At 61.0% G+C, this 26,623-nt stretch overlaps 1 protein-coding gene across 2 annotated transcripts in view; it reads left to right on the top strand.

Moving 5' to 3' along the window:
- The window catches only part of FBLN2 (fibulin 2), a 65,765-nt gene that overhangs the window by 5,368 nt on the left and 33,774 nt on the right, over positions 1-26,623 (top strand). For both annotated transcript variants that reach the window (XM_062200597.1, XM_062200596.1), the window contains exon 2: positions 12,526-13,797. In XM_062200597.1, coding sequence (XP_062056581.1) covers positions 12,540-13,797 — 1,258 coding nt within the window. In that variant the 5' untranslated portion in view covers positions 12,526-12,539. The remainder of the gene's footprint in view (positions 1-12,525; positions 13,798-26,623) is intronic.

The raw sequence follows: 26,623 nt of genomic DNA, 5'->3' as shown, positions 1-26,623 counted from the left end.
CTAAGCCTGGTGTAGCCAGGGAGGGCTTCCTGGCAGAGGTGATGCTGGCTCTGTGATGGGGGCAGGGGGGAGCCTGACTGGACTTGGTAGGAGGCCTGTAGGAGAGGTGAGAGGTGACACTGGGCGGTGGACAGGACCCTGAAGACGGAGGACGCCCATCCTGGCCTAGGTGCAGCCCAGGTGTGGGCGAGGGGCAAGGAGCAGGTGGCAGGGCAGGGAACGGGAGGGCCGGAGAAGTGCCTGCCTGCAGTCTGCCAGCGAGCGAGGGCTGAGAGCTGAGCTGGGGCCAGCCCCAGCCACCTCCAGGGCCTGCCCCAGCTGGGACTTGCCCGTGCCACCATTCACCTCCTCCGGGCGCGTCCTTCCCCGGGCCCCTTGGGGGGTCAAGCCGTGCGTCACGTTGTACCATTGTCCTTAGTGTTAGTGGAATTTGGAAACGTTGCAAAAATGCCTCTCTGTTCTCATATATGGAGATTGTTGGGAAGAAAGGGCCGCCTTGGGAAAGGTTATTTCCTTCCTCAGGGTGGGGAGCAGGCTGTTGTGAGAGGGGCTGTATCGTTGGCAGACGCAGCGTCCTGCCCGGGGCTCCGTGCTGGCAAGGAAGTGGCTGGGTCGGGGGAGGCGGGAACCTCAGCCAGGCTGAGCCGGACGGTGGCCAGCAAGCACCTGGGTGCTACAGCCGCTCCATGCCTGTGCCTGAGGTCATCTCATCAGGCCTCAGTTTCCCCATCTGTGAATCAGATCGGCCCTCCTGGTTCTGCTGGCCTCAGTGCCCAGGGATGGCCACGCAGCTTCTGCGGCGTGGTAAGGCCATCCAGGTGTGGGAGGCACCCACCGGGCACATGGAGCAGAGCCACGGGACCCTGGAGAGCAGGGGTTTTAGCTTCTGCACAATGGGCCCGGGTGGCGTGCAGCCTGAGGATGGAGGGTGAGCAGGCAGCACAGCTGGTTCTGTGAACGGGTGTCCCTTTCTCTTCTCGCTCCCCTACCATCTGATCCTGAGACACCACCATCTTGGGGCTGTGGTCGCCAGTGCTGGGGTTTCATAAGCCCCCCGGAATTCTTCCCTCCTCAGCCCGAGTCCTCAGCCCTGTCCTTGGGCTCTGGTGAGCTGGCTTCTAGGCCATCCAGAAAGTTCTGTTCTTAGAGTCTGCAGCAGAGAACTCGGGGGACCTGGGAGCAACTGCCAGCCCCTGGGGGCGTGGCCTGTGCCTGAGCGGTGGGGGTGGAGGGTGTGAGCCTGGGGCCCTGCAGCCTGGAGGGGAGGCTGTGCTGGGCCTCCCCAGGATGGGGCCTCCAGGATGGGGGTCTGGACGGTGCTGACCCCTCAGAGGCACAGCCTCGGCGCTCTCATTGGCTTGTGACTCCCTCCACCCCAACTTGACAAACACATAGAGAGACAGAGACACAGACACAGAAAGATACACACACAGTCACACACATATAGAAACACTCAGACACAGACACAGAGACAGAGACACAGGTACACAGACACGTAGACACAGAGATTTAGACACACACATACAGAGACACACACAGGGGTACATGCAAACACAGACGCACACACACACAGGCAAACACAGAGACACACATGGAGATGCAGACACACACAGACGTGGAGACACACAGATAGACACACACACAGTCACGGGGATACAGTGACACACAGACACACACAGATGCACAGGGAGACAGATACACAGACATGGAGACACACAGATACAGACACACACAGAGACACAGGGATACAGAGACATACAGACACAGATACACATGGAGACACAGACACACAGAGATACACAGATACACACACAGATACACATGGAGACACAGACACACACACTCATGGAGACACACAGATACAGACACACACACAGACACAGGGATACAGAGACATACAGACACAGATACACATGGAGACACAGACACACAGAGATACACAGATACACACACACAGATACACATGGAGACGCAGACACACAAAGACATGGAGACACACAGATACAGACACACACAGACATGAAGACACACAGATACAGACACACACACAGTCATGGGGATACAGTGACACACAGACACACACAGATACACATGGAGACGCAGACACACATAGAGATACACAGATACAGAGATACACAGACACACACACAGATACACATGGAGACACAGACACACACACAGACATGGAGACACACAGATACAGACACACACACAGACATGGAGACACACACACAGACATGGAGACACACAGACACACACACAGACACAGGGATACAGAGATGCACAGACACACACACAGATGCACAGGGAGACAGATACACAGACATGGAGACACACAGATACAGACACACACACAGACACAAGGATACAGAGACACACAGACACACACAGATGCACAGGGAGACAGACACACAGACATGGAGACACACACAGATACAGAGACACACACTGGAGACCCCTGTCGTCACTGCGTGTCCTAGTCCATGACCCTGGTCACTGCGGGAGAGATGGGGGCTGCCCTCGGGATGGGTGGGGAGCCGGCATCTCGGGGTGTTCCCTGTGTGTCACTCCACGCCCGTGTCTTGACCTGCATCCCTCCTGGCGAGGAAATCGTGGGTGTGGGCTTCCTCCTCCTTTGATGGCCTCACCATCACGTTTCGGGCCGTGTCCCTCCTAGCTCTGCCTTAACCTTACACTTCATATATTTAAAAAGTCCTTCCTCTGTTTCGGGTACGCCTACTTGGAAAGGAAACCTTTGATCACGACTGCGGATAGGAGTCGGGTTGCTTGCCCGAGACGCACATTGCTCTTGAAGACTAAGGCCCCGGAGCAAGGCGGGACCTGCTGTCCCCGCCGCATCCCTCCCCGGGCGTGCGAGCCCTGCTCTGTCTGTGCTCGCAGGGCTGCTGGCCGGCTCTGCAGGGCTGCGTGGAGATGCCCACTGGTGTTCCCGTGAGTCAGATGAACTTGGAGAGGGAGATCACTGCTCACTGCAGGAGCGCCGCTGTGCCTGGAGCCCGGCCTCGAGGTCAGACGGACATCGCGTACCTGGTCACCTCGGTCCTGGCTGTTTCCTGGGGTCTCCTGGGGTGCGCAGGAGTGCCTCCAGCAGGGATGTGTCCTCTCCCAGGCCGAGCCCCTGAGCCAGGCAGGTGCTGGAGCTTTGGCGTGGGTCTGTGAGCTGGGTGATGTGGTTGTCCCTAGCACTTACCTTGGTGGGGAGGGAGACCTGTCACGGCTGTCCAGCGGCCCAGGGATACTGAGGGTTGGAGACGAGGGTGGAGACCAGGTGCTTTTAGCAAGTTGAGGGGCGGGGCTCCCTGAGGATCTGGCATCAGAAGCCAGCACATTTGTTTTGTGTCCCATAGGGGATGGGATATTGAGCTGGATTTTCAGGGATGCATAGGAGTTTGCTAAGGGAAGAGGAAAGATGTGCAGGCTGCGGAGCTGGGAGAGGTGTCAGCACAGGCACAGCCATGCAGTTTTTATATCGAGCATTTAATGAGTGTTTGCTGTTTGCGAGGCACGGTGCTAGGATCTGGACGTGGTCTCTGCGTGCAGCAGAGGCCCTGTTTGCAGATGGAAGCCCAGGGGTCACGTGTTTCGAGCAGGGATTGAGTGCGGGTGGGTTGCAGCCTCACCTGGGGGAGTACAGGGCATGGTCGCGCTCACTCCCCCCCCCCCTTTTATGTTGCTGTCTCGGGGCGGGGGGAGCTTCCTGGGCCTGACGGTCCCACTACAGCCTGGCCAGCCCCAGCCGTGTGCTGCACACCAGCTGCCCGCCTGGAAGCCCTGAGAAATTCCACATGAATCGGGGCGCCGGCACAGCCACGGCCCCAGGGAGTCGAGGGGAGGCCGGGCCGCCCGCTCCCCTGCTGGCTCCTCCTCCCAGAGGCTGCGGCGGCAGCCCAGGGGCCCCGTGCACTGTGGGCCAGCGCCGCCTGTGTGTCTCCAGCTCTGTCTGTCTGTCTGTCTGCTGGGCTTCTGGTGCGGCCTCTGTGTCTCTCTTACTGTCTTCTGTCTGTCCTTGTCGGTGTCAGACTCTGTGTCTCTGTCTCCGTCTGTCCTTGTCTGTCTGTCCCTGGGCCCGCATCCCTCAGCCTTCCAGGCTAAAAGGAAGACACAGGGCGCTCCTGGATAGAGGGTGGCCATGCACCTGTCGCACGGCGTAAGGCTCCCTGCCGAGCCAGCGGCCTGCCAGGTGGCCTGCCTGAGTCCTCCTGGGGCGTGTAACTCAGCACGTGCCCTGGGCCAGCCCTGGTCATCAGCTCCTCTGTCTCCACTCACCCACTCACCAGCCCACCCACACTCACCATCCACCCGTCCAAAAATCCATCCACCCCTCTGCCTACCCACCCCTGCATCCCCACCTACAAGCTCATCACCCACCTGCCTACCCGTCCATCTGTCCATCCATCCACCTGTCCACCCATCAGTTCGTCCGTCCATCCTTCCATCCACCTGCACTCATCATGCATCCGTCCACCAGTCCATCCACCTGTCGTCCGTCCATTCACCCCTGTATCCCCCACTGACCTACGTTATCCACCCACCCACCCACCGGAGCGACAGAAGCATCCTGGGTGTGCAGTGGGAGCCAGCCCCTGGGATTCAGGCTGAGCTGGAGCCTTAGAAGGTCACGGTCCCTTGTGGAGACAGAAAAGCAGGAGATGTGTCAGCGTCAGATGCTGGCCCCCGGGGTGGGGAAGCAGCCTGTGGCCTGGCCTCCAATGAGCACCTGCTCTGGGGAGAGGAGAAGGCAGGTCCCCTGAGACCAGCCTTCCAGCATGCTGCCTGGGCAGGCACCGAGTGTGGGGACAGCAGAGCTGTGGACTGGACCCTGGGGCCAGCTCAGAGAGCAGAGTCACGTGGAGCAGGCTGGTGGGCTCTGACGGAGGTGGGCGCAGGAAGTGGCTGGGAGCAGGGAGCGAGTGCTTGAAGGGCAGAGGGCGCAAGAGGTAGCAGGGCAGAGGCAGGAGGGGGGTTTGGTGGGGTGTTGCGAGCAGTCACGCACTACTGGGGCTGGAGAGAAGGTGGGGACCACGGGAGGGAGCAGGCACGCGGTAGGTGCAGGCGGCCCTGCACCCCTGTGTGCAGCACAGACTCCCACATGGCTCATGGGAGGGAATCCTGGTCTTTAGGCTTCTCTTTTGTATTTGAAGAAGAGAGGAAAAAGAAAGCAGGAGAGCGTGATTGTGCCCAGAGAGCACGTGACAGCCTGGTCCAGGCCCCTCAAGGGGGACTCAGGAGAGCGGGCGGCCTTTGCTCAGTGGCTTGGTGGAGGTGGACCGTGTCCCGGAGCCCTGCACTTCTGCGGGGGCCAAGCCAGGCTGCCACCTTCCAGGAGGGTGAGAATCGGTGGGGAGGGGTTCCCCACTGGCCGGCTGTGGCACCCTAGCCCCACCTGGGTGGGAGGGTTGGGGTGGTGGTAAGAACCCGGCTGAGGACTTCGGAATGGATAGTCTTCCATTCTGGCAGGAACTGGCATGGGGAGGGCCCAAGAGGGAGGTGCGGCGGGGAAGCTCCCGGGGCTGGGCCTGAATCCCACTCTCAGCGGTATTCACTCTACCCAGGGGTCCAGGAGTGAGTTCCGGGAGACCCCCCACAGCACGGTTTTATCGTGTGCAGACTCTTGGTTACAGGTGACAGGAAACCCGGCTCAAGTTAGGTTCAGCCGCAGAGTCCAGCTTTGTCGTCAGCTTCAGGTGTGGCTGCCTCCAGGTGCTCATCACCACCCCTGATTCTCTTCCTTCCATTTCTTGGCCTTCATGTTATTTATGTATTTATTTTTTGGGCCATCTCCAGCTGCAGTGTCCATCTGAGGATAGGAGGGCCTCAAGGCCCTGACGTTCAGTCTCCTTGTTTGCCATCGTGGGGAACAGAGGCCGTGCACCCGGGATCTCAAAGGAGTGGGGTTTTGTGGGCTCCAGCTGGCCTGGCGGCCGTCCCCGAGTCAAGCATGGCTGCGAGGGGCGTGGAGGCGCTGACTGGAGTGGGGAATGCAGGCCGCGGACTCTTGTGTGCAGAGTGGGTGACTGTGACCCGGGAGGCGGGCAACCGCCTACCTCGCCCGGAGCTGGGCTGCCGGTCTCTGTATTTTGGTGGTGGTGGGGATGAAATGTTTGTTGCTTTCCTCCGATCCACAAAAGAGTGTCCAGGGCGGGGAGGGAAGGCTCCAGGCTTCAGAGCAGGCGGGGAGGGGGCATTAGGCAGAGCCATAGGTAGGGTGTGGGGCAGCTGATGGGATCGGGAGGTGGGGGCATGCGGGGCCAGGTGAGGAGGGGGGAGCGTGGTGGGAGGGTTTCCTCTTGCCGGAGGGGTGACTCGCGGGAAGGAAAATACCAGCTCCCTCCAGTGCCAAGAGCAACATTTTCTTTTCCTAGAGGTTGATTGAGAGGCACGGACATTAATCTTTGTAATTTCTCACCTGCTGATGTGGGTAATGAGATCAGCGGGCACAGAGTTGGGGTCAGCGCTCGCCCGAGAGGAGAGGAGCTTCCTGTTCTTGACTTTTTCAGGGGATGAGGGGTTATTTTCCCATGAGCGTGCCCCACTGAAGGAAGGCCACGGGGCTCCCCACACCCTGAGTCTCACCTGGGGCTGCTCCTTGGTCCCCACCTTGAACCCAGGACCTGCTCGGGCCCGATGCTGCCCTTCTTCTCCATGGGGATCTCAGCGACCCACCTGTGCCTGCAGCCTGGCCCGCCCCGGCCTGTGCCAGCAGCCCTGCCCTCGCTGGCTTTGGCAGCGCGAGTCGTCCGCCCACAGGGGATGTAGGGTTTGGGGGCCGCACCTGGTCTATCGCACGCCCTCCTCACCGGCTTCCGTTCACCTATGGATTCCTGCAGTCAGCCCTTGTTGCTTCTCTGTGAAACGTCTCTTCTATGGTGGAAAAGCACCGGTGCAAAAACGTCCCTACACGTGCACGTGCAGAGGCAGACCCCGCCCTGGGACCCCCGCTACCCTGCTGGTGCCCCCCACCAGGCCCCTCGCCCCAGGGCTCCGGCCCTGCTCCTGTCCTGGGCCCCTCAGCCTCGGCCTGGGCATCCTGCTTCTGCCCGGAGTGATGCTTTCTAGCTCGAGGGGCTGGAGCCTGACTTCCCGAGAGGGCATCTGTGGGAATTCCCAGCATGCTCTGGTCCCGCCGCGGCCCCTGGAACCACACTGGTGGAGCAGCGCCTGTGGAATGTACCTGCGGTTTCCCAGGGTTCCCTGGGCCCCTGGGCTCTCTCCTTCCGGGATGTTCTCCCGCTCCCCAGCCAGCGCGCTGCTCGCTGCTCACTGCCCCGCCATCCCTGTCTGCCTCGCACCCTGCATGGCCACCGCCACCTGCCGGGCTAGCTCAGGTCCTCGCACGTCTGGGTGCCCTGCCTGGGATGCCATTCCCCTGGCATGTGTTTAACCGCCTCCTAGGCCTGCCCTGACCACCTCTGCCAAGGGGTGTCCCGCCCATCTCTGTCGCAGCACCCGCCCTGCCCGTCCCTTCCGCCACGGGGGAGGGCTTTGGTTGGTCTTGTTAGGTGGAGATCCCAGCCCCTGTAAGGGCCTGGCAGGCTGCTGGTGCTGAAGGACCCTGGCTGTCCTGTGTGGCTCAGACAGACCTGGGTTCAAATCCTGCTGCCACCTTTTACTGGCGATGTGAGGTTGGCTGGGCCTCAGTTTCCCCTGTAGGGCATTGGTTGGGTAAAGTAAACATCGCTGGAAGCTCGCAGTCCAGGGTTTGACGCGGTGTCGGTGTGAGGAAGTGATAGTCAGACACAAGCCTGCATGGCTCAGACCCCTGCTCGTGCTGGTGCCAAGAGCACGTTTATTTTTCCTGGTGAACTAGATGACTTCCTCTTATCAGGCGAGGAGCACCGGGTCACCCTCTAATTTCCCTTTTGGCGTCGGCTGCCGGGGAAGCTTACTACTGAGGGGTGGCTCAGGAGCAACCCTCACTTCCTGACTTCCTGTCAGCTCTTCAGTGCCGCTCTTCCTTCCCCCTCCTCTCTCTGAGTTTGATGTTCACTTTTGAAATGGAGAGAGAGAGAGAGAGAGAGAGAGAGACAGAGTCGGAGAGACAGATGGAGAGAGATCTTCCATCCACTGGTTCACTCCCCAGGTCCAGCCATCCAGGGCCAAGGGCCAGGCCAGGCTGAAGCCAGGAGCCAGGAAGTCAGCCCGGGTCTCCCATGTGGGTAGCAGGGATCCACATAATTGAGCCATCACTGGCTGTACATTAGCAGGAAGTGGAATCAGAAGCAGCGTAGCCAGAATTCGAACCAGGCACTCTGACAAGGGATATGGGTGTGTTTGGTAAGTTAAACCCAACACGCAACCCCCACCCCGCCTCTAGCCCCTGGTAGCCACCATTCCACTTCTTGTCTCTATGGATTAGATTATTCTGGGTATCACTTGTAAGTGGCAGGTAGAGTTACAGGCAGTTAGAGTTACAGACAGTGAGAGGGCGAGACAGAGAGAGAGGTCTTCCATCAGTGGTTCACTCCCCAAACGGCGGCAACGGCTAGAGCTGCGCCAATCCGAAGCCAGGAGCCAGGAGCTTCCTCCAGGTCTCCCACACGGGTACAGGGGCCTAAGGACTTGGGCCATCTTCTACTGCTTTTCCAGGCCATCAGCAGAGAGCTGGATCAGAAGAGGAGCAGCCGGGACTAGAACCGGTGCCCATATGGGATGCTGGTGCCGCAGGTGGAGGATTAACCTCCTGTGCCACAGCGCTGGCCCCTGACATTCGCCCCTTTGTGCCTGGCTGATTTTACTTAGCTTGGTGTCCTTGAGGCTCATCATCTGTAGCATGTGTCAGGGGTCCCTGCCTGGCCCAGGTTGATGACATTTCCTGGAGTGGAGGGGTCACATCTTATTTGGCCACCTGTGCGCCGATGTCCATCTGTGTGCCTTCCCCTTTGTTGTGAACGTGGGTGCCTGAATCCGGCTTGTATGTGGCTTTGTTCCCTTTCAGAGCCTTGGGTGGTCCCAGGCCGGGTGATAAATGAAAGGTAGCGTTTCAGACGGTCTCTAGGGCCAAGGCGTTGTGCCTGCTCTTGCCTGGGTCTGTGCCTGTGAGTCTGTGTGGTCCCCTCAGTGCCCCGTCCAGTTCCCTCTCACCTGGAGCTCCACATGTCTCACAGCTGCTGTAGGTGTGCACTGCCAATGACTCACACCTGGGGCTTCTCCGACTCTGCCCCAGGCTGCAGGTGTGCGCCCCGTGCTGTCTGGAGGTGGCCCACCTGGTCCTTGGCCACTGTCTGACTAAGGAGCCTGGGGGTGGGCTGCGTCCTGGGTTGGCCCTCCGCCTGCAGGGCCCCTGGGGGCCAGACCGAGGCTGGACTGAAGCCAAGAGCCCGGCTTTCCCCAGCTCGGCCCTTCCTCTGCTTGCTGCCTTTCCCCCTGCTCCTAGGAGCCCCTGTACCTCAATAAACCACCTGTACCCCAGCCCTGTGGCAGGCTCTGCTCCTGGGGAGGCCTGTCAGAGGTGTCGTGAACTTGCCTACAAGGGGACATTGGCAGGTTCATGGGAAAATGGGATTAAAAAGTAAGTTTATTTCAGTGCCATGAACTTTGTGAAGGCTCATCTTTGCGTGGATGTGGTCTCAGATAAAATTGTCTTTTGTTCCCTTTTTTGCGATTTGAGAGGCAGAGAGAGAGAAAGACAGAGACAGACAGACAGAGCTTCTATCTGTTAGTTCATTTCTCAAATGCTGGCAGCGGCTGGGGCTGGGCTGGGCCAAAGCTAGGAGCCAAGAACGCAATCCAAGTCTCCCATGCAGGTGGCAGGAAACAGTCGCTGGAGCCACCCCTGTTGCCTCCCCGGGCCTGTATGAGCAGGAAGCAGGAGACAGGGGCTGGAGCCAGGAATCACAGCCAGCCGCTCCGCCATGGGATGCAGGCATCTGAGCTGGCATCGTACCCGCTCAGCCTCATGTTCTCTTTCCATGAACTTGATCGAGTACTCTAGAGTCCTCCTGCCATGGTGGGTCTTGCTAAGTCGGGGTGTTGGGTTGAGTTCTGATGTGGTGGCGTCCCGAGGCTGCAAGGGGTCTCCTGGGAAGGGGGTGGGCGTCCCCAGGGTGTGCCACGGGCAGACACGGCAGGCGCTAACCTGGGACACCAGGCTAGGGTGGGGGAGCTGTACCTTCCCCCTCAACCGGGCCTCTGTCCCCTGGGTATGCATGAGGGATGCACCGCTGACGGACGGAGTATGGAGCTGCGTGGAACACGCGTCCTGGGTGTGGGTGGGCTTGGTGGCTGCCCCCTGGCTGGGCCCGGCAGACCAGGTGGAAGCGACTCCTTGAGGCATGGCTGGCAGGTCTGCGAGTCTCTTGTGTGTCTTGTGTGTTCATTTCCTTGCTGGCATTCCCAGCTGTTTGCAAGTCCTAGTGTTTGGCGGCAGCTGCCAGTTGTTTAAAAGACTGAACCCCTGTAAGTCTTTGGAACGTTCGGAGGCCAGCCCAGCGTCAGCCTGAGGCTTCCTTCTCGTATCAGCTTGCCTGGTCAGGATGCCCAGTGCAGCCGGGGTTCCAGGTACGCCACCAATAGGTGTGTCCCAGACCCCCGCGTCTTGTGACAGCGCGTGGGCTCGCGTCCTGGCCCGGCATTCGCTTCCAGCTTCCTGCTAACGCACACGCTGAGAGGCAGCAGGCATCCACTCGAGTAGCTGGGCGGCTGTCACACAGCTGGGAGACCTGAACGGAGCTCTGGGCGACTGGCTCAGCCTGACAAGGCCCCGGCCGTTGCGGCCATTTGGGGAATAAACCAGTCGATGGAAGATCTCTGTCTGTCTGTCCTAAAAATAAATTTTGGAAAATTATTGAAAAATCACAAGGTCACCCTGTAGCTCATAGATATGTCCAGCTGTTATTTGTCAATATACAATAATAACAGCTCCCAGGGAGGAGCCAGGCTACTGGGCCTGAAGGGGCAGGAGCAGGAGCACACCCCCCACTGTGCTCACATCCGCACGGCTGCTCCAGATGTGGCGTGTGTGTGTGTGGGGAGGGGGGGGGGCAGGGGAGGGCAGTGGTCTCAGCTCCACCAGGGAAGCCTTCCTCCAAGTCTTGGAAAGAGAGAGCAAGCTCTTGTACCTGGAGAGACCGAAGCGGGCCTGGGGACGCTTGTGCAGGCCAGAAGTGGGGCGCTGGCTTTGCATCCCTGGGTCGCAGATTCATACGGGCCCCTCTGGGGGCTCCAGCTGCATTTTCCCATGGCCCCTGTGGCAGGTACCTCCTGCATGTCCTCTTCTGCAGACAACAGCCCCCCCCCCCCATCACCTGGGCGGAAAACAGGAAGGGGGCCTGCCCCGTGGGCTGGGGGAGCCGCAGCAGCCTGGACCCATACACTAAGCACTGACGGCAGTGACCGGCTTGAGGGCGGGAGCGCGAGCTGCTGGGCTGCAGCGCACTGCGCCGAGTGAGACCCCTGCTCCTCCAGGGAGGGACCGGAACCAGGAAAACGCAGAGTCAAGCACCCCAGGTCCCCCTGTTGCACCCCTTGGAAAGGAGGCTGTCTGGGGCTAATGTTCGGGTCAGGTTAAGCCAGCGGCATCGGCGTCAGTCCCAGCTGCTCTGCTTCCCATCCAGCTCCCCGCTAAGGCGCCTGGGAAAGCAGTGGAGGATGGGCCAAGTGTTTGAGCCCCTGCATCCACGTGGGAGACCCAGAGGAAGCTCCTGGCTTTGGCCCGGCCCGGCCCTGGCCATTGTGGCTGTTTGGGGAGTGAACCAGCAGATGAGGACCTCCCTCTCCTTCTCTCTCTCCCTCACTCCTCCCTCTCTGTAACTCTGCCTTTCAAATAAATCTCAAAAAGGAAGGCAGTACGGACAGCAGGCAGGCGGACGTCTGAGTGACAGGAGGACGTGGTGGGACAAGCTCAGGGTCACCGAATCACTGCCCCCGGGATCAGGCCGTGCACGGGGTTCCAGGTGGGCGGCCTACGGCAGCTGGCTCTGCGTCATGTCTTCCTTTTGGCAGACGCTTCTGAAAAATGTCTCTTTTTTTAAGCTTGACACACCCAGCACTTAAAGTACTGGAGATGTCACTTCATTGTCCCTTTTTAATGACAGTTTAGCAAGGTCACTGCCAGCATTAGTCGGGTGGTTGAGTGCGTGCAGGTGTGGACGTGGGTCTGGGGGAGACTGTGTGTATGTGTATGGGGGGGCTGTGCACAGAGGACTGTGGGACATCATGTGAGATGCCAAGCACCCGCTCACTGGACGCGGGCTCCTGTGAGTGACAGAGTCAGGATACAGTGGTGTGTCTGTGGGTACCAGGGCCCCGCCCAGAGGGCCTGTGTCAGGAGACAGATGGGGCATCTGGTGGCCTTGAGGGAGCAAACATGAGGCTGTGTTGGTGACCACAGCACCCCGCCTTGGGCACCTGAGCGACTGCACTCCCCGTCTGGATCTTGCCCAGGTGTGCAGAGCCTGTGTGTGTGGTAGCGTGTGTGCGAGGCAGAGTGCTCGTGTGAGTGCAGGTGGCTGGGCCTGGGTCCCGTGGGCGTGCCTGGCACTGACGCACCTCTTCTCTCGTTCCCAGGACCTCGCAGGACCATGGCGCTGCTCTGGGAGCCCGCAGGAGCCTGGTTGGCTCTGGCCCTGACGCTGGCCCTGGGCCCAGGCCGAGGCGGGGCGGTCCCGTGGCAGGACTGCACGGGGGTCGAGTGCCCACCGCTGGAGAACTGCATCCAGGAGGCGCTGGAGCCGGGCGCCTGCTGTGCCACGTGTGTACAGCAGGGCTGTGCCTGCGAGGGCTACCAGTACTACGACTGTGTGCAGGGCGGCTTCGTGGACGGCCGGGTACCCGCCGGCCGGTCCTACTTCGTGGACTTCGGCAGCACTGAGTGCTCCTGCCCGCCGGGGGGTGGCAAAATCAGCTGCCAGTTCATGCTGTGCCCTGAGCTGCCGCCCAACTGCATCGAGGCTGTGGTGGCGGCTGACAGCTGCCCGCAGTGCGGCCAGGTGGGCTGCGTGCACGCGGGCCGCAAGTACACCGCCGGCCACACCGTGCACTTGCCGCCCTGCGGGGCCTGCCACTGCCCGGATGCTGGCGGTGAGCTCATCTGCTACCAGCTCCCGGGTTGCCAGGGCAATGTGTCCGATGCGGAGGAGGGTGACCCCGAGCGGCACTATGAAGACCCCTACAGCTACGATCAGGAGGTGGCTGAGGCAGAAGCAGCAGTGGCCCTGGGCAGTGAGGTCCAGGCAGGGCCAGGGGGCCCCCCGGCTGCTCTGGGAGGCGGGAGTCAACCGCTGTCCACCATGCAGGCCCCGCCTTGGCCAGCTGCCCTCCCCAGGCCCACAGCAGCCGCTGCCCTGGGGCCCCCGGCCCCTGTGCAGGCCAAAGCCAGGAGAGTGACAGAGGACAGCAAGGAAGACGAGGAGGAACTGGCCGTCACGGAGGAGCAGCCGGCGGCAGGTGGTCCCCAGGAACTGGATGCGCTGCCCACCATGGCCCCAGCAGAACCCCGTCTCCCGGGCCAGGAGGAGGCGGCAGAAGCCAGGGCGGGGCCTGAAGAGAACCTCATCCCGGAGGCTGAGGCCACCCCGCGCAGCGCCAGGCCCCAGGGTGCCGCGACCCTGCCCGCGTCCGGCACGGCCGAACGCGTCCCCTCACAGGCCGAGCCCAGCTCTCCCGGGGACCCAGTGCAGCCCAGCAGCCACCCTGTGCCGTCCACGACACCAGCTGGTGCAGCCCAGGTGCCTCCCACCCAGGAGGTGCGCAGGCCCGTGCAGGGTCTGCCCCGTTCCCGGGCCGTGGAGGACACAGACCCCAACTCCGTGCACTCTGTCCCAAGAGGCGGCCCTGAAGGTAAGCCTTGTCCCCTGGCTCGGTCACCAGGGCTGCAGACCCGGGCTGGGGGCCAGCAGGGGAGGCTCCTGTGGTGGGAGGGCAGGGTGCTCTTCCTCGGAGCTCGCGAGGTTGCAGACCTGGTGCCTCCAGGCAGACGGAGATGCATTCCCTCCCGAGAGCCTCGTGCCAGCTCTGCCACTTCCTGCAGCCAGAGATCTGTTAACACACCCGTCAGTCCTTGCCAGCCGCCACTCAGCACCCTCCTGTGGCTGCCAGCTCCCAGCAGAGGCCCGAGACCACCTGGTGGCCGTGGGCCCTGCACAGCCTGTCCTGTGACTTCCTGCAGCGCTCCTCCTGCCGCGCACCCGCTCCTTCCTGCCCAGGGCTTTTGCACTTGCTTAGGTGCCCCTATGGCTCATTCTTCCCCTCCACTCAGCTCTCTGCTCAAGCCACCTCCCCGTGGTCCCTAAATCCCACCCCTTTTTCTCTGCTGCTTTAGTTTCTCTTAGCTGTACGTGACCGTGTAGTACGTAGTCGCCGTGTCCTCGTCACCGTCCTCTCCAGTGGGAATCCGTGCTGTGCAGGCAGTGACTCCGCCTGGCAGTCTTGGCTGAGTCCGAGGGCATCGTGCAAGGCCTGCACACAGAACCCTGTGCACACTGGCTGACTCTGCGCGCTCTCTGCTCTCCAGAACACTGCATATTGGGTGACTCAGTGCGGTCTCTTACGCACCCCCCCCACCATTGTCCCTTCTGCCCCTCATTTCCTGTCTTCCTCTGAGCACCCCACACCATCTCCTCTGTGTTCCAAGTGTTCGGTCACACTGCTCGGTGCACCTCCTCCGGGAGCTCCACCCTGAATCCTTTGTGTCTTGTCACAGTCGCCCCCCCCCACCCGTTTTCTTCCTGCCTCCCCTCTGGAGGTGCCCTGGGGCCCGGAGCTGACCCCACACAGCCTGGAGCCTGCGTCTTGTCCGGTACCACGTCACTTAGCCTGCTGACCTTTGTCAGGTGTCCAGGGACGGGCTAGTGGGTCTGCACCCGGTCCTCAGGCCAGGGGCCATGAGAGGGGCTATCTGGGAAGGCTTCCTGGAAGTGAGGCCTTCCACGTTGTGCCCGGCTTCCCATCCTGCTGCCTGTGGCTTAGTGGCCCGGGCAGCTCCCGTAACCAGGCCCGGCTCCCACAGCACTTGCTGGGCGTGGCCTGTGTGTGCATCCTGTAGACGTGCAATGAGGGTGAACCCTGGGGGCTGGGTGGCTCCCTCAGACCCGCAGGCCCCACCCGCTGCCCACTTCGCCCAGCAGCCCAGGGTCTGAGGGGCGTGACCGCTGGCTTGGGGGCACGTGGCGAGAGGCGGCTGCCCCGCCCCTCCTGCCCTGTGTAATGAGAAGCACGTGTGCAGGGGTGGGGGCGGGGGGCTGCAGCCTGGCTGGGGAGCGCGTGCCTGCTGGTGGTTTCCAAAACAGGCGCAGCCCCTACCCTCGCCCCCGCCCCTTGCTGCCAGAGGCCACGCTGGGGTTCGGGGCCTTGGAATCCTGGGGAACTGCTTTGTTCTTGGGGACTCTGGTCTCTCATTTTCTCTGCTCTGGGCTTTCTCAGATTTCGGGGTGTGGCTTTGGGGGAAGGCTGCTGGGGGCTGGTGCCACCCCTCTCCCCATCAAGTGCCTCCTGACTCACCCCATCCAAGGGCTGTCCTGTCCAGGGTACGGCACAGGCAAAGGCTCAGAGACCCGAATTCACAGGGCGCGGCCAGACAGTTGTAGCTTTTGGTGTGCTGAGAATGGAGGGTAGGGGTGGGCTCAAAGGGGGACCCTGAGTAGGGTCTGGCTAGGTAAATACCCACTGCTCAGAGGCTGCCGTCACCTACCACTGCATGGGCTCTGGGCTCATGACTCACGCGCCTGGGGCCGTTACTGTTTTGTGCCTCAGTTTCTCCATCTGTCAACAGCAGGAAGTTGCTGCTCCCTGGGGCTGTGGTGGGGATTCCGTGAGCCCCTCTGTGTCGGATGCTGGGCCTGAGCCGGGCGCTTGCTCGGTGGTGCCGAGGGTCAGTGGTGACTGTCCCCGTGCCCTGCAGCCTGACGTTGTCTTCTTCACCAGTTCGCAAGGGGCCCGTCTGTGCCCGTGAACGTGGCGGCACGGCGCTGCCCTGCTGGGGTCTGCGGGGAGAGGGGCACTAACCGGGGGATGCACGCAGGGATCTGGGCCCTCATGGCCGAGGGCTGGTGAGCGAGGTGTTAGGGTGAAGGGTTGCATGTCCCGGAGGAAGTGGGATTTGGGCCCTGAGCCACTTGGCTGCTGTTCTTGGGGGAGGCCTGGGGAGACCCTAGTGATGCAGGGGCCTTTGGTGGGGAGAAACCGGAGAGGCCACTTTGCCCAGCTCAGCCCCTGTATCCTGCCGAGACACAGGCGATGGGCCTGGAGATGCCCCCCTCCCCACCCCCGGCCCCACGGTGCTGTGACAACCTGGAGCCTGGACCAGGAGGATTGCAGCGCCATCGCCCCGGTCTCGGCCGAGGCGGGGGTCCTGTCTTGGAGCCGGAGCTGTGCCAGGGATCCAGGCTGCCTCGGCTGGCCCTCCCTGCCTCTGAGCACGTCCAGATGTGGCCTAATGGAAGCCACATGCCCAGCTCCCTGGGCGGGGGGGAGGGGGCTGGGCGTCTGTTGTGGCTCAGGGGCTCTGCAGGGGCGGCTTTTCCCCTGGGCTGGCGCTGGAGCGGAGGGGACGCTGGGGCGGGGCGGCTCCTGGGGGCTCGGGGGTTCCTGGAGAAGCTGGAGGCAGGTCCTGACCAGGAGGAGGCCCCGCCACAACCCCTGTGGGCCCCAGGAATGCGTGGAGGAAAGGGCCCCATGCTCGGGACGTCACGTGGCAGACCCCATGGGGCAGGGGTCTCTGACGCCGAGGCGTTCAGCTAATGGGGGAGCTCATTAAAACTGAATGTCCCTTGCCAATCCCGCACTTGTGACTCGCGCTGGGCGCTGCTGTAAGTGTGCTTCCGTCTGAACAAAGCCCCCAGTGGCCAGTGTGTGCCTGGCTGGGGCAGATGATGGGCGAACTGGAGCAAAACCCTGCCCAGACCCCGCCCTGGGGGACTGGGAGCTTGGTGGGACAGGTAAGCCGGTCGGTCGTTGCACAGGCGTGAACTGCCTAGCTATGGACTGAGAAGTGCACGATCCCTAGGGATCAGGGAGGGCTTCCTGGAGGAGGTGATGTGGAGCTACAGTGTGAAGGATGAGACAGTGGGTGGGAGTGGTGAGAAGAGGGTGCTGCAGGCCAGGGCACTGGCAGGTACAAAGGTCCTGCAGCCAGAGGGGATTGGATTGGACTGAAAGGAGGGGTGTAGGGGCAGGGCCCAGACCCAGGGTGATGATATGAGCCTTTGTGCTAGGGGCAGTGGGGAGCCAGTGAAAGTCCCAGGCAGGGGGTGGCACAACGTGGTTTGTTCTGGAGGTGCAAGAGCAGGGCCCTGCCCCCTCACCGGTGGTCCCAGGAGCCAGCACTAGAGACAGGGGCCCTCAAGGCTCTGTCTCCAGGGAGCAGCAGTGAGTGACAGACGCAGACCCGCCCTGCTTCCCAGAAGCCTCCTGGCCACCGTCCTCTCTGGTCTGGGCCACCTCGTGAGAGGGTCCTAGGAGTCCTCCAGGCCAGCCCAGGATCCTGGACACCTGTGGGCTGTGTTACAGCATCGCCTTGGGCAGGTGCTCCAGGCCGCTGGAGTGAGCCAGGGAGGGCTCCCTGGGGGGCTTCACCCCCAGCCCGCGGGGCCTGCGGAGGGGCCGTCTGCCTGCCGGGACAGAGCGTCTGTGGGCGGTCGCCACCTCTGCGCATCTCTGGGCGGGTCAGGTGGCTCTGAGGACACTGCTGACCCTCGCTGGCCCAGGGCTTCCCTTGCGTGGATGCTGCCAGCCGTTGATTGACAGGAGCCAGGGAAGGCGGTTGTGTCTGTTCAGAGTCTGCGTCGCTTTTCCCTGAGTCACCGCCTGGCAGCCACTTCCCAGGCGCGGTGCGGGCTTGCGGGCGCCGGGGACGAGTAGCTCCCACACTGGTCCATAGCAGGGCCTTGAGCATCCCTGGACGTGGGCTCCTGCGGAGGGCAGGGCTGCTGTGAATACAGGGGACAGCCGTGTGACCTGGGCCTGCAGTGCCACCCCGTGCCTCCCGGGGGACACGGCGTGGTCGGAGCGCAGGGGCTGCGGTGAGCACTGCTGGGTGCCGCCCACCCAGGCCGGGGCAGGCCTCGCGCTGGGAGGCGTGGGTTGTGCCACAGGCGCTGGGAGGTGGGGCGGCCTCCCGAGGAGTGCCCCCGGGGCTGGCATTGGGTGAGGGGTGGGCAGATGTGGCCACCCCGGGAGCTCGGAGCTGCCCTCAGGCTGATGGGCGCGGTGTGCCTGCAGCCTGGGTCAGCGCCCCTGGGTTTCACCGCTGGCCTGGCTCCGCTTGGCAGCCAGGCACAGGTCCTGGAACCCCGAGGGAGGCTTGAGTTGTGCAAACATCAAACCCTCGTTTAGGAAAGCTCCATCATGCCAAAAAGAAACCTCGTGCCTCTGTGGCAGCCGTCTACTGCCCCCTCCTCTCCAGCAGCCGGGAATCTGCTGAGTCTGGACTGAGTCTGCACTGGGGGGCCCGGCTGCTCCTGGGACAGCCGGGAGCCGCACCGGGGGCCCCTGTACGTGACTGCCTTCTCTCATCCCGCGTGGCTTTCTCCAGGCTCGGCCGTGCCGCGGTGTGTGTCTGCACTCGGTGACACCCTTCCCGTGGCTGTGTACTATTTCTGTGTGCCCGCGCCATGCCCTTCAATCTACGCGTCCGCAGCTGGACGCTGGGTTGGAGCTCCTCTGAGTGACATTGGCATCACGTGCACTTTGTGCTATGGACGGTGGGACCCCCGTTTTCAGTTCCGGAGCGGAATCGTGGGGTGCTGTGGGGACTCAGTGTAGCTGTCAGCTGACCTGCCACGCTGCCCTGCAGGTGCGACACGGTTGGGCTAAGTCCCTGCCAGCCGTGCACGTGGGCTCCGCCGCCTCCACTTCCCGGCCAGCACCCGTATCACGGCCCCGCCCGTGGGGGTGAGTAGGGGCTCATTGTGGTTTTGGTGCGCGTTTCCCTGACAGCTGACCCCGCCAAGCATGTTTTTGGGAGATCACTTTAGAAAATTCTAGAAAACACAACATCCAGCATGTGTTCCCATCCAAGTGGTGACGCCATCACAGTGTCACATAGTCCCGGAGAACTGGGAGGAAGCCAGGGTCTCCGTGTCTCTGCGAGCATCGTTTAGACCTCGTGGGCTCCTCAGAGGGTCTCGGGGACCTGCTAGGGCAGGAGCACGCCTGAGGGCCGCCGGCCGCCACCGCTGCAGGCGCGCACCTAGGTGCACCCTGTTCTGTTCTGGGATTTTGTCGGTTACCTGTCACGACGTGCATCAGGCCTGTTGTCCTGCCCACTTCCTGTTGCTCGTAACACAGGAGCAGGTTCTAGGTTGGAGGTGTGTTTCGGTTCAGGGTTCTTGCTGCAGAGTCCCAGGTGCTGCAGGGCCGCCTTCATGCGCTGCTCCTGTGTGGGGTCGTGGGCTCATGGTTTGCGTGCAGCACCCGCCCACCCACCGGCACCTCCTCCAGGCTGGACCCAGCTTGCATAGCCTCCGAGTGCTCTGTCCGGCAGCATCTGGGCTTCCAGGGAGGCTTCTGGCTGGCTGGGGTCAGCGCCACCCAGGCTGGGCTCTGCTGGGCCCTCCTCCCCCTGGTTGGCCCCCAGGGCTCCATGATGGGAAGCCGGGCTCAGCCCAGTCCTCTGAGGTTGCAGTCTTAACCTCTGCTGCCCCCGCTGTGTGACCTCAGGCGAGTGACTCGCCCTCTCTGAGCCTCTATCTCTGCCTCTGTGTGGTGGGGGTGGGGGGCGGCCCTCTCAGACTTGCTGAGAGAGCAGGTGAGGGCGACAGATGGCTGCCCCGGGCTGAGTCCCCTTCCTTCCCCTGCTCCGGGGATGGGGCGGGGAGTGGACTTGGATCGTTTGTTTAGGTGAACAGATCGGCATCTTGGTTGGCCAGAAGCTGTCCCCTCTGTGGAATGAGCCAAGGGCCAGGCCTGCTGGGGCTGGGTGGGGGTGTTCAGCTGCTCACTTCCTGCCCCCCACCCACATGTTCGTCATCCAGCTGCCTCCAGATGTGCAGCCCAGCGCTCCTTGCTGCCTGTTCCCGCCCCCGGCTGCACTGAGTCGGCACAGCCTGGCCGTGAGGCCCACACCCTAGAAACAAGCCCAGGGCCCACTCGGCCACCGAGGCTGCAGGCCGGCCCTGCCTGTCCATCACCTGTGTGAGGTTAGCTGGTGTGTGTGGAGAGCGTGCTTGTCCTGGGCGTGCACCAGCCCACTAAGCTTCATCACACCCCGGGGAGGGTGCGTGCTGTGCTGTCATTATGTCCATTTAACAGATGAGGCTGCCGAGGCCCGGCCAAGTTAAGCGCATTGTCCAAGCACCCCGAAGCCGATGAAGCAGAGGTTTGCAAACCACTGCCTGGGCCCTTTGCTGCAGGCATCTCCCAGGCCCTGCCTGCCGCCTCCCTGAGTTTGCCCCGCTGCCCTGTGCAGGCAGATGCGTCCCTGTTGCACAGACCGAGGCTCCGGGACTCTTCTGATTGCTGGCCCTTGAAGGTCAGAGCAGGGCCTGGGACCAACAGGTCCTGCACCTGTCCCTACCCCAGGCCTCCTGCCTGCAGTGTGGGGGCGGCTGGGCAGGCTCTGGCCCCAGGGAGCAGGAGGGGTCGGAGTGCCCTGCTTGCCTCCAGCTCCAGCCCCTTTGAGGGCAGCACACTCCAACCAGGCTCTGCTGGCAACCAGAGAGGCCACGCCTCCTGGCTGGGGATGCACACGGCCAGGGGAGTGAATGTGACTGAGTACACGGCCTGGGCCGCTGGAAGCGGTGGGAGCCGGAGGCCGGTGCCTGAAACCCAGGGGCAGCTGCTGCCCAGCCCAGGTGCCACGGACGCCCCGCGTGGCCCACGGCTTCAGGTCTTCTAACAGGAGCCTGGAACATGGGGAAGCCCATGCTTAGCAACTATTGGCAATTCATTCAAATATTTTAAAGCACCAGTGAAGTGTGTTGTGCCTTTACACCACACCCTGGGCTCACAGATTGGCGACTCCTGCCTCTGGGGATGCGATCAGTAACCCCACAGAGGCCTGGGACTGGGAGAGGAGCTCAGAGGCTTGGTGCACTCAGAGATGGGGCCCAGAAGCCCTGATGCTCAGGCTGGCACTCTCCACGCTGACCTCCTGTTTTGGCTAGGGTGGTGTCTCGAAGGGCTCCGTGCACTGGGACGGGCACAGTGTGGTGCGTGGGCCAGCGGTGTCTGAGCCTGGGGAAAGCTTGGTGAAGTGTGGGGAGGTGTGGCAGGTACATCCTGAGACGGCAACCTCAGGCCTGGGGCGGGACCCTGGCAGCTCTCACACTGGAGATGTCAGAGCGAGCTGCTTGTGCCACATCAGCCCTGGGAGAATGAGCCTGGGGTTCAGGGCACGGGCCAGGGCCAGTGGTGGAAACCGATCAGAGGTCCACTATGTGGCTGCCCCTTCCTCACCAAGCTGGCAACTTCCCGTTTGCAAGGGAAAGGTGTTGGGAGTTTGGTTTGGGAAGAATGTGCTGCGACCGCAGCCCGAGCCCCCAGAATCACCCCCGAGACCCCTCGCTGGTGTGGTCCTGGCCTTTGGGTCTGGACAGGGGTCTGAGTCAACACCTCCCTGGCCAGCGCACTCACCTGGCACTTTATAGGACGCTGTGCTGGTCAGTGCGGGTGCCCACTTCCTGTCTGCCCAAGAGGAGAAAGCTCTTTTTTCCATGTGCCATCTGAAGTCCCCTCGCGTTAAGGCTGTCTGCAGGCAGGATGAATTAGGAATTGCGTTACACCAGAAAAAGTAATGAATAGAATTAAGTCATTCATAAGATTCATCTGTAAATAGCTCTTCCACTCTCTCAAGATCCGGGGTCCAGCAGGCTTCCGTGTGAGCAGGACCGCAGGCGGCAGGGAGCAGTGGCTCCGAGTAACGCGGGAGAGAGCGTTCGTAGTCCTCCTGGGAGAGGGAGTCTGGCTGCCCTGCGCGGCTGCCCGCACGGCTGGCCGGCCCTGTGCAATCCTTTGAGGTGGGGCCCAGCTCACAATTTCTGACCTCCTCCTAGTCGCGACTTCTAGAACTTCCTGTTTGGTGTACTGTGTGGCCAGGAAGACAGGTGCCTTAGAGCAGCTCCGTGAGTCTGTGCTCGCAACACCAAGCTGTCTACCCCAACACCAGGCGCTCACCACCAAGATAGAAGGCATTCCCAGCTCTCCAGAATGTGCTTGGTGCCTCTTCCCAGATTTTTTTTTAAAGGTTTATTTATTTATTTGAGAGGCCAAGTTACAGACATAGAGAGGGAGAGACAGAAAGAGAGAGACAGAGAGGTCTTCCATCCTCTGGTTCATTCACCAAATGGCTGCAATGGCCAGAGCTGCACCAATCCAAAGCCAGGAGCCAGGAGCCTCTTCCGGTTTCCCACATGGGTGCAGGGGCCCAAGCACTTGGGCCAACATCCACTGCTTTCCCAGGACATCAGCAGAGGGCTGGATTGGAAGAGAAGCAGCTGGGACTTGAACCTGTGTCCCTATGGGGTGCCGGCGCCGCAGGTGGAGGTTTAGCTGGCTGTCCCACAGCTCCGGCCCCTCTTGGCCTGTTCTGGAGGTTGTCTTGGGTCACGGGGACCGTACATCCTGATCTTGCTTGTGCTTGGCTTCTGTAGCACAGGATAAGCGCTGGGGACTCAGCCTGTCGACTTGTGCCTGTGGTCCATCCAGAACCGTCGCTCTGTTTTTTATTCCATTGACAGAAGCAGTCATGGTTCGCTCCACTCTTCTGGAGTTGACGGACATCCGGTGGTTCTGGGGCGTGATGCGTGCAGTGGCTGTGAGCGGTGTTCATGTCTGTGGGGACAGGATCACCGTAAGGTGGGGGTGGGCATTGTGGTGCAGTGGGTTGAGCTACTGCCTGTGACACCCGCATCCCCGGCTGCTCCACTTCCGATCCAGCTCCCTGCTAATGCGCCGGGGCAGTCTTCAGAGGATGGCCAGAGTGCCTGGGCCCCTGCACCCACGTGGGAGACCTGGATAAAGCTCCTGGCTCCTACCTTTGCTACGGCCCAGCCCGGACTCTTTCTCCATCTGTTACTCTGCCTTTCAGGTAAGTAAATAAACTTTTTTTTTTTTTTTAACAGGCGGCGGTGTTGGCTGATGCCCGCTCATGGTTTTCCAGAGCACGTGGCCAGGTCAGCTGCCCCCCGCTGTCCTCGCCAGCGCTGGCTGTCGCCCTCTGGGCTTGTGGTTTTGTGTGCTGCGTGGGTCCCGGTGTCTTGAGATGGCTTGCACTCCTGTTCCCTCCGCAGCTGTCATGGTGGGCAGCTTTAGATCTCTATGGGCTGTCTTGTTGCTGTCTGCCTGGGTCTGAAGTGCCTTTCTTTGTCCTGATTGGTCCCTTACACGTCTTGTCCCACCCCATGACCTGCCCCTTCCGCTCCCTAGTTTTCTGTGTCGAGGGGCGTGGGTTCTGTCCCTGGGATGCTCCTTGCTTTTGTGTCCTGAGCAATCTGTGACTTAAAGACCCTGTGCCCTGTCACATCCTAGATGTCTCATTGTCTCGGCATTTCACATTCAGGTCCCCCCGGGATCTGTTTCTGCCTGCGATGCAGGCACTGGTGGTCCACTCAGGCGTTCGGTGGCCGACCCAGCGCGGGGGCCCGGGAGCGCTCCCTGCCCATCTGTGGCCCCTCACTGGCTGTCTCAGGGACACGCTGAGCGCCTCTGCCTGGCTCTGCTCTGTCCCACCGCCTCCTGTCTTCACATCAGTGCCACTCTCTTGCTTCCTGCAGCCCTAGAGGGATTCTGAAGATCTGCTAATGGGAGTTCGCCAGCTTTCTTCTTTCCCCAAGTTTATTTTGTCTACCCCAAGTCTTTTGCATTTCCAAATAAATCTATAATCAGCTTGCTAATTTCCTTTCCTTTTTTTTTTTTAAATTTTAAAATGTTTATTTTTTCTTATTTGAAGGGCCAGGATATGGGGTGGGGGGAGGGATATTTTTCATATCTTTCCATTGGTTCACACTCACAATGCCAAGACTGGACCAGGCTGAAATGAGGAGCCTGGAACGCCATCTGGTCTCCCATGTGGGTGGCAGGGACCCAAGTCCTTGAGCCCTCACTGCTGCCTTCCAGTGCATCAGCAGGGAGCTGGAATGGGGAGTGGAGCTCCAGCACGGGACCACTGCACCAGACGCCTTCCCCCAGCCCATCAGTTTCTATTCTTAAAAAGCTGCTAGCAGGGCTAGCCTCGTGGGGTGGCAGGGAAAGCCGCCGCTGGTTCATGTCCCAGCAGCTCTACTGATCCAGCTCCGTGTCGGTGGCCTCGGGAAACAGCAGAAGGCAAGCACGTGGGTCCCTGCATGTGCTTGGAAGACCTGGCGTAAACTGGCTTTTTCACGCAATCTGGGGAGTGAACCAGCAGATGGAAGACCTCTTTCTCTGTCTCTCCCTCTCTCTCTGTATAACTCCTGCAAATGAAGAAAGAAATCTTTAAAAAAAAAAATACCTGTGGGGATTTTGATTGTTGGTGCGTAGAATCCAGAGCTCAGTTGTGAGGGCACTGACAGGTGAACAGCACTGTTTTGATCTCAATGTGATCCATTCCTCCGCTTATTTACGTCGCTCTTGTTTATTTCCTAAAAAGATGTATTTATTTATCTTGAAAGGCAGTTACAGAGAGAAGAGAGAGAGAAATCTCCCATCTACTTGTTCATTTCCCAAATGGCTGCAGCAGCCAGGCCGAAGCCAGGAGCCAGGACCTTCATCCCGGTCTCCCACGAGGGTGGCAGGGTACTAAATACTCGGGTCATCTTCTGCTGCTTTCCCAGGGACGGTATCAGGGAGCTGGATCGGAAGTGGAGCAGCCAGGACTCGAACCTGCGCCCCTATGGGATGTCGGTGTCACAGGCAGCGGCTTAACCCATTACACCACAGTGCTGGCTCGGGCTCTCTTCTCTCACAGCATTGTTTTGTGGTTTTTCTGTAGAGTTTTAGACGTCTTTACTTAGGTCCATTCCTAACTAGCTGATGGTTTATACTGTTGTCAATTGTGTTGCTCTTAACCTTTTGAGGGCCACGATTTGTGGCAAGTGTTAGTTACTTTTTCCATCCCCATATTTGGGTCATGATCCTGTGGACTCTGCTGACGCGGGCCCGGCGTGGCTGATGTCTGTGGTCGGCCAGTGGCCAGCCTGGCATCTGGCTGGTCTAATAGGGCCTCTGCTGGGGTGGTGGTCTCTCGTCCATGGGCCCAACTCATTCACATGGCGCGTGGCAGGGCTCCACGAGAGAGGGCAGATGCTCTGTGGCCTCTCCAGGTTGTATGTGTACCACGTCGTGATGTCCACAGTAGCAAGGTGGGAGAACAGACGCCCCCTCTCCAAGAATGGGGCAGGGTGGGGAGGGGCTGCACAGAATTCTGACCATTCTGCGGATGTCACTGATGGAATAGAAGAATTCAAATTGAATTCAGCAGCTGCTGGGCCGTGTTGGATTCTCCTTAAAGTCCTGCCGATGTTAAGGGTCCATGGGTTAGAATCAGCCTGCACGCTCACCGTGGGATCCAGAACACGAGTCAGCGTCTTCGGGCCTTGGGGCCAGGCAGAGCAGCCTTCTGATCTTGGTTCCGAGCCGAACTCACCTTCCAGAACAAGATCATTCTCCCTGACATCAGACTTGTCGGGAGCATCACTCAGAAGTCCCAGGGAGGGCTGGCTGGTGTGGCCCTTCCCCTCTCGCCATCCCCCCCCCCCCCACTACGCAAGCAGCCCCAGCTTCAAAGCAGCTCCCCCAGGACCTGTGCTGTGGCACACGAGGTTACGTAAAGCCGTGCGATGCCGGCTCCAGTCCCGGCTGCTCCACTTCCCATCCAGCTCTCTGCTCCTGTGCCCGGGGACCTGGGCCCCTGCCACCCATGTGGGAGACCCAGGTGGAGTTCCAGGCTCCTGGTCTTGGCCTGGCCCAGCCCTGGCTGTTGTAGCAGTTTGGGGAGTGACCCAGCGGATGGAAGATCTTTGTCTCTCCCTCTCTGTCACTCTGCCTTTCAGATCAATTGGTCACTCAATCATTTTCTGAAGCAACTCTGCCCCCACCTCTCATCATTGCCAAGTTCTTGGTGTCCAGGTTCCTCTGGTGCTGAACTGGGCTGCACTGGACCGGGGAGGTGGGGCTGGGGAGTCTCTTGTGACATCTGTAGATCTTAAGTGAACGTCTTTGTGTTTCTATTTGGTGGCTTCTTTTTGGTGTTTGGAGCTGTGCTGTTTTCCCCCTGAGACCGCCACAAACATGTTTGGAGACCCTTGGGAAAGTCTTGGGCCCCGGGTGGGTGTGTGACAGGCTGGAGACGGCCGTTAGCCACGCCCCGTAGGTGTTCAGATGCTGTGGTTGGAGGCCTCTGCTGCCCAGGGCTCCACCCTGTGGTGTGCTCAGAACCTTTGCTCACCGCTCCTGGGTGCAGCAGCAGCCCTGCCACCCAGAGGCCCCTGGGGTGAGGGCCGCCTCACAAATGACCATGGCCACCCCATAGCCTTGGGCGTGGCTCTCTGCTCCTCTGGGCCCGGGTTCTGCTGGCTGGGGTGGTGGCTCTGCAGGGTCTTTGGGAGGAGCGGTCCACAGCTGGGCCAGGAAACAGCTGGGCAGCTCCATCTGGCAGAGCTGGGTGGGCAGGTTTGGCTCCAGGCGGCCTTCGTGGAGGAGGCAGGGGGGCCCAGAGCTTGGCCCCCGACTCCCAGCCCCGTGCAGATGGAGT

Source organism: Lepus europaeus, chromosome 9 (genome assembly GCF_033115175.1).
Source record: "Lepus europaeus isolate LE1 chromosome 9, mLepTim1.pri, whole genome shotgun sequence".
NCBI classification, from domain to species: domain Eukaryota; kingdom Metazoa; phylum Chordata; class Mammalia; order Lagomorpha; family Leporidae; genus Lepus; species Lepus europaeus.
This window is presented reverse-complemented; position numbering and strand designations above follow the sequence as displayed.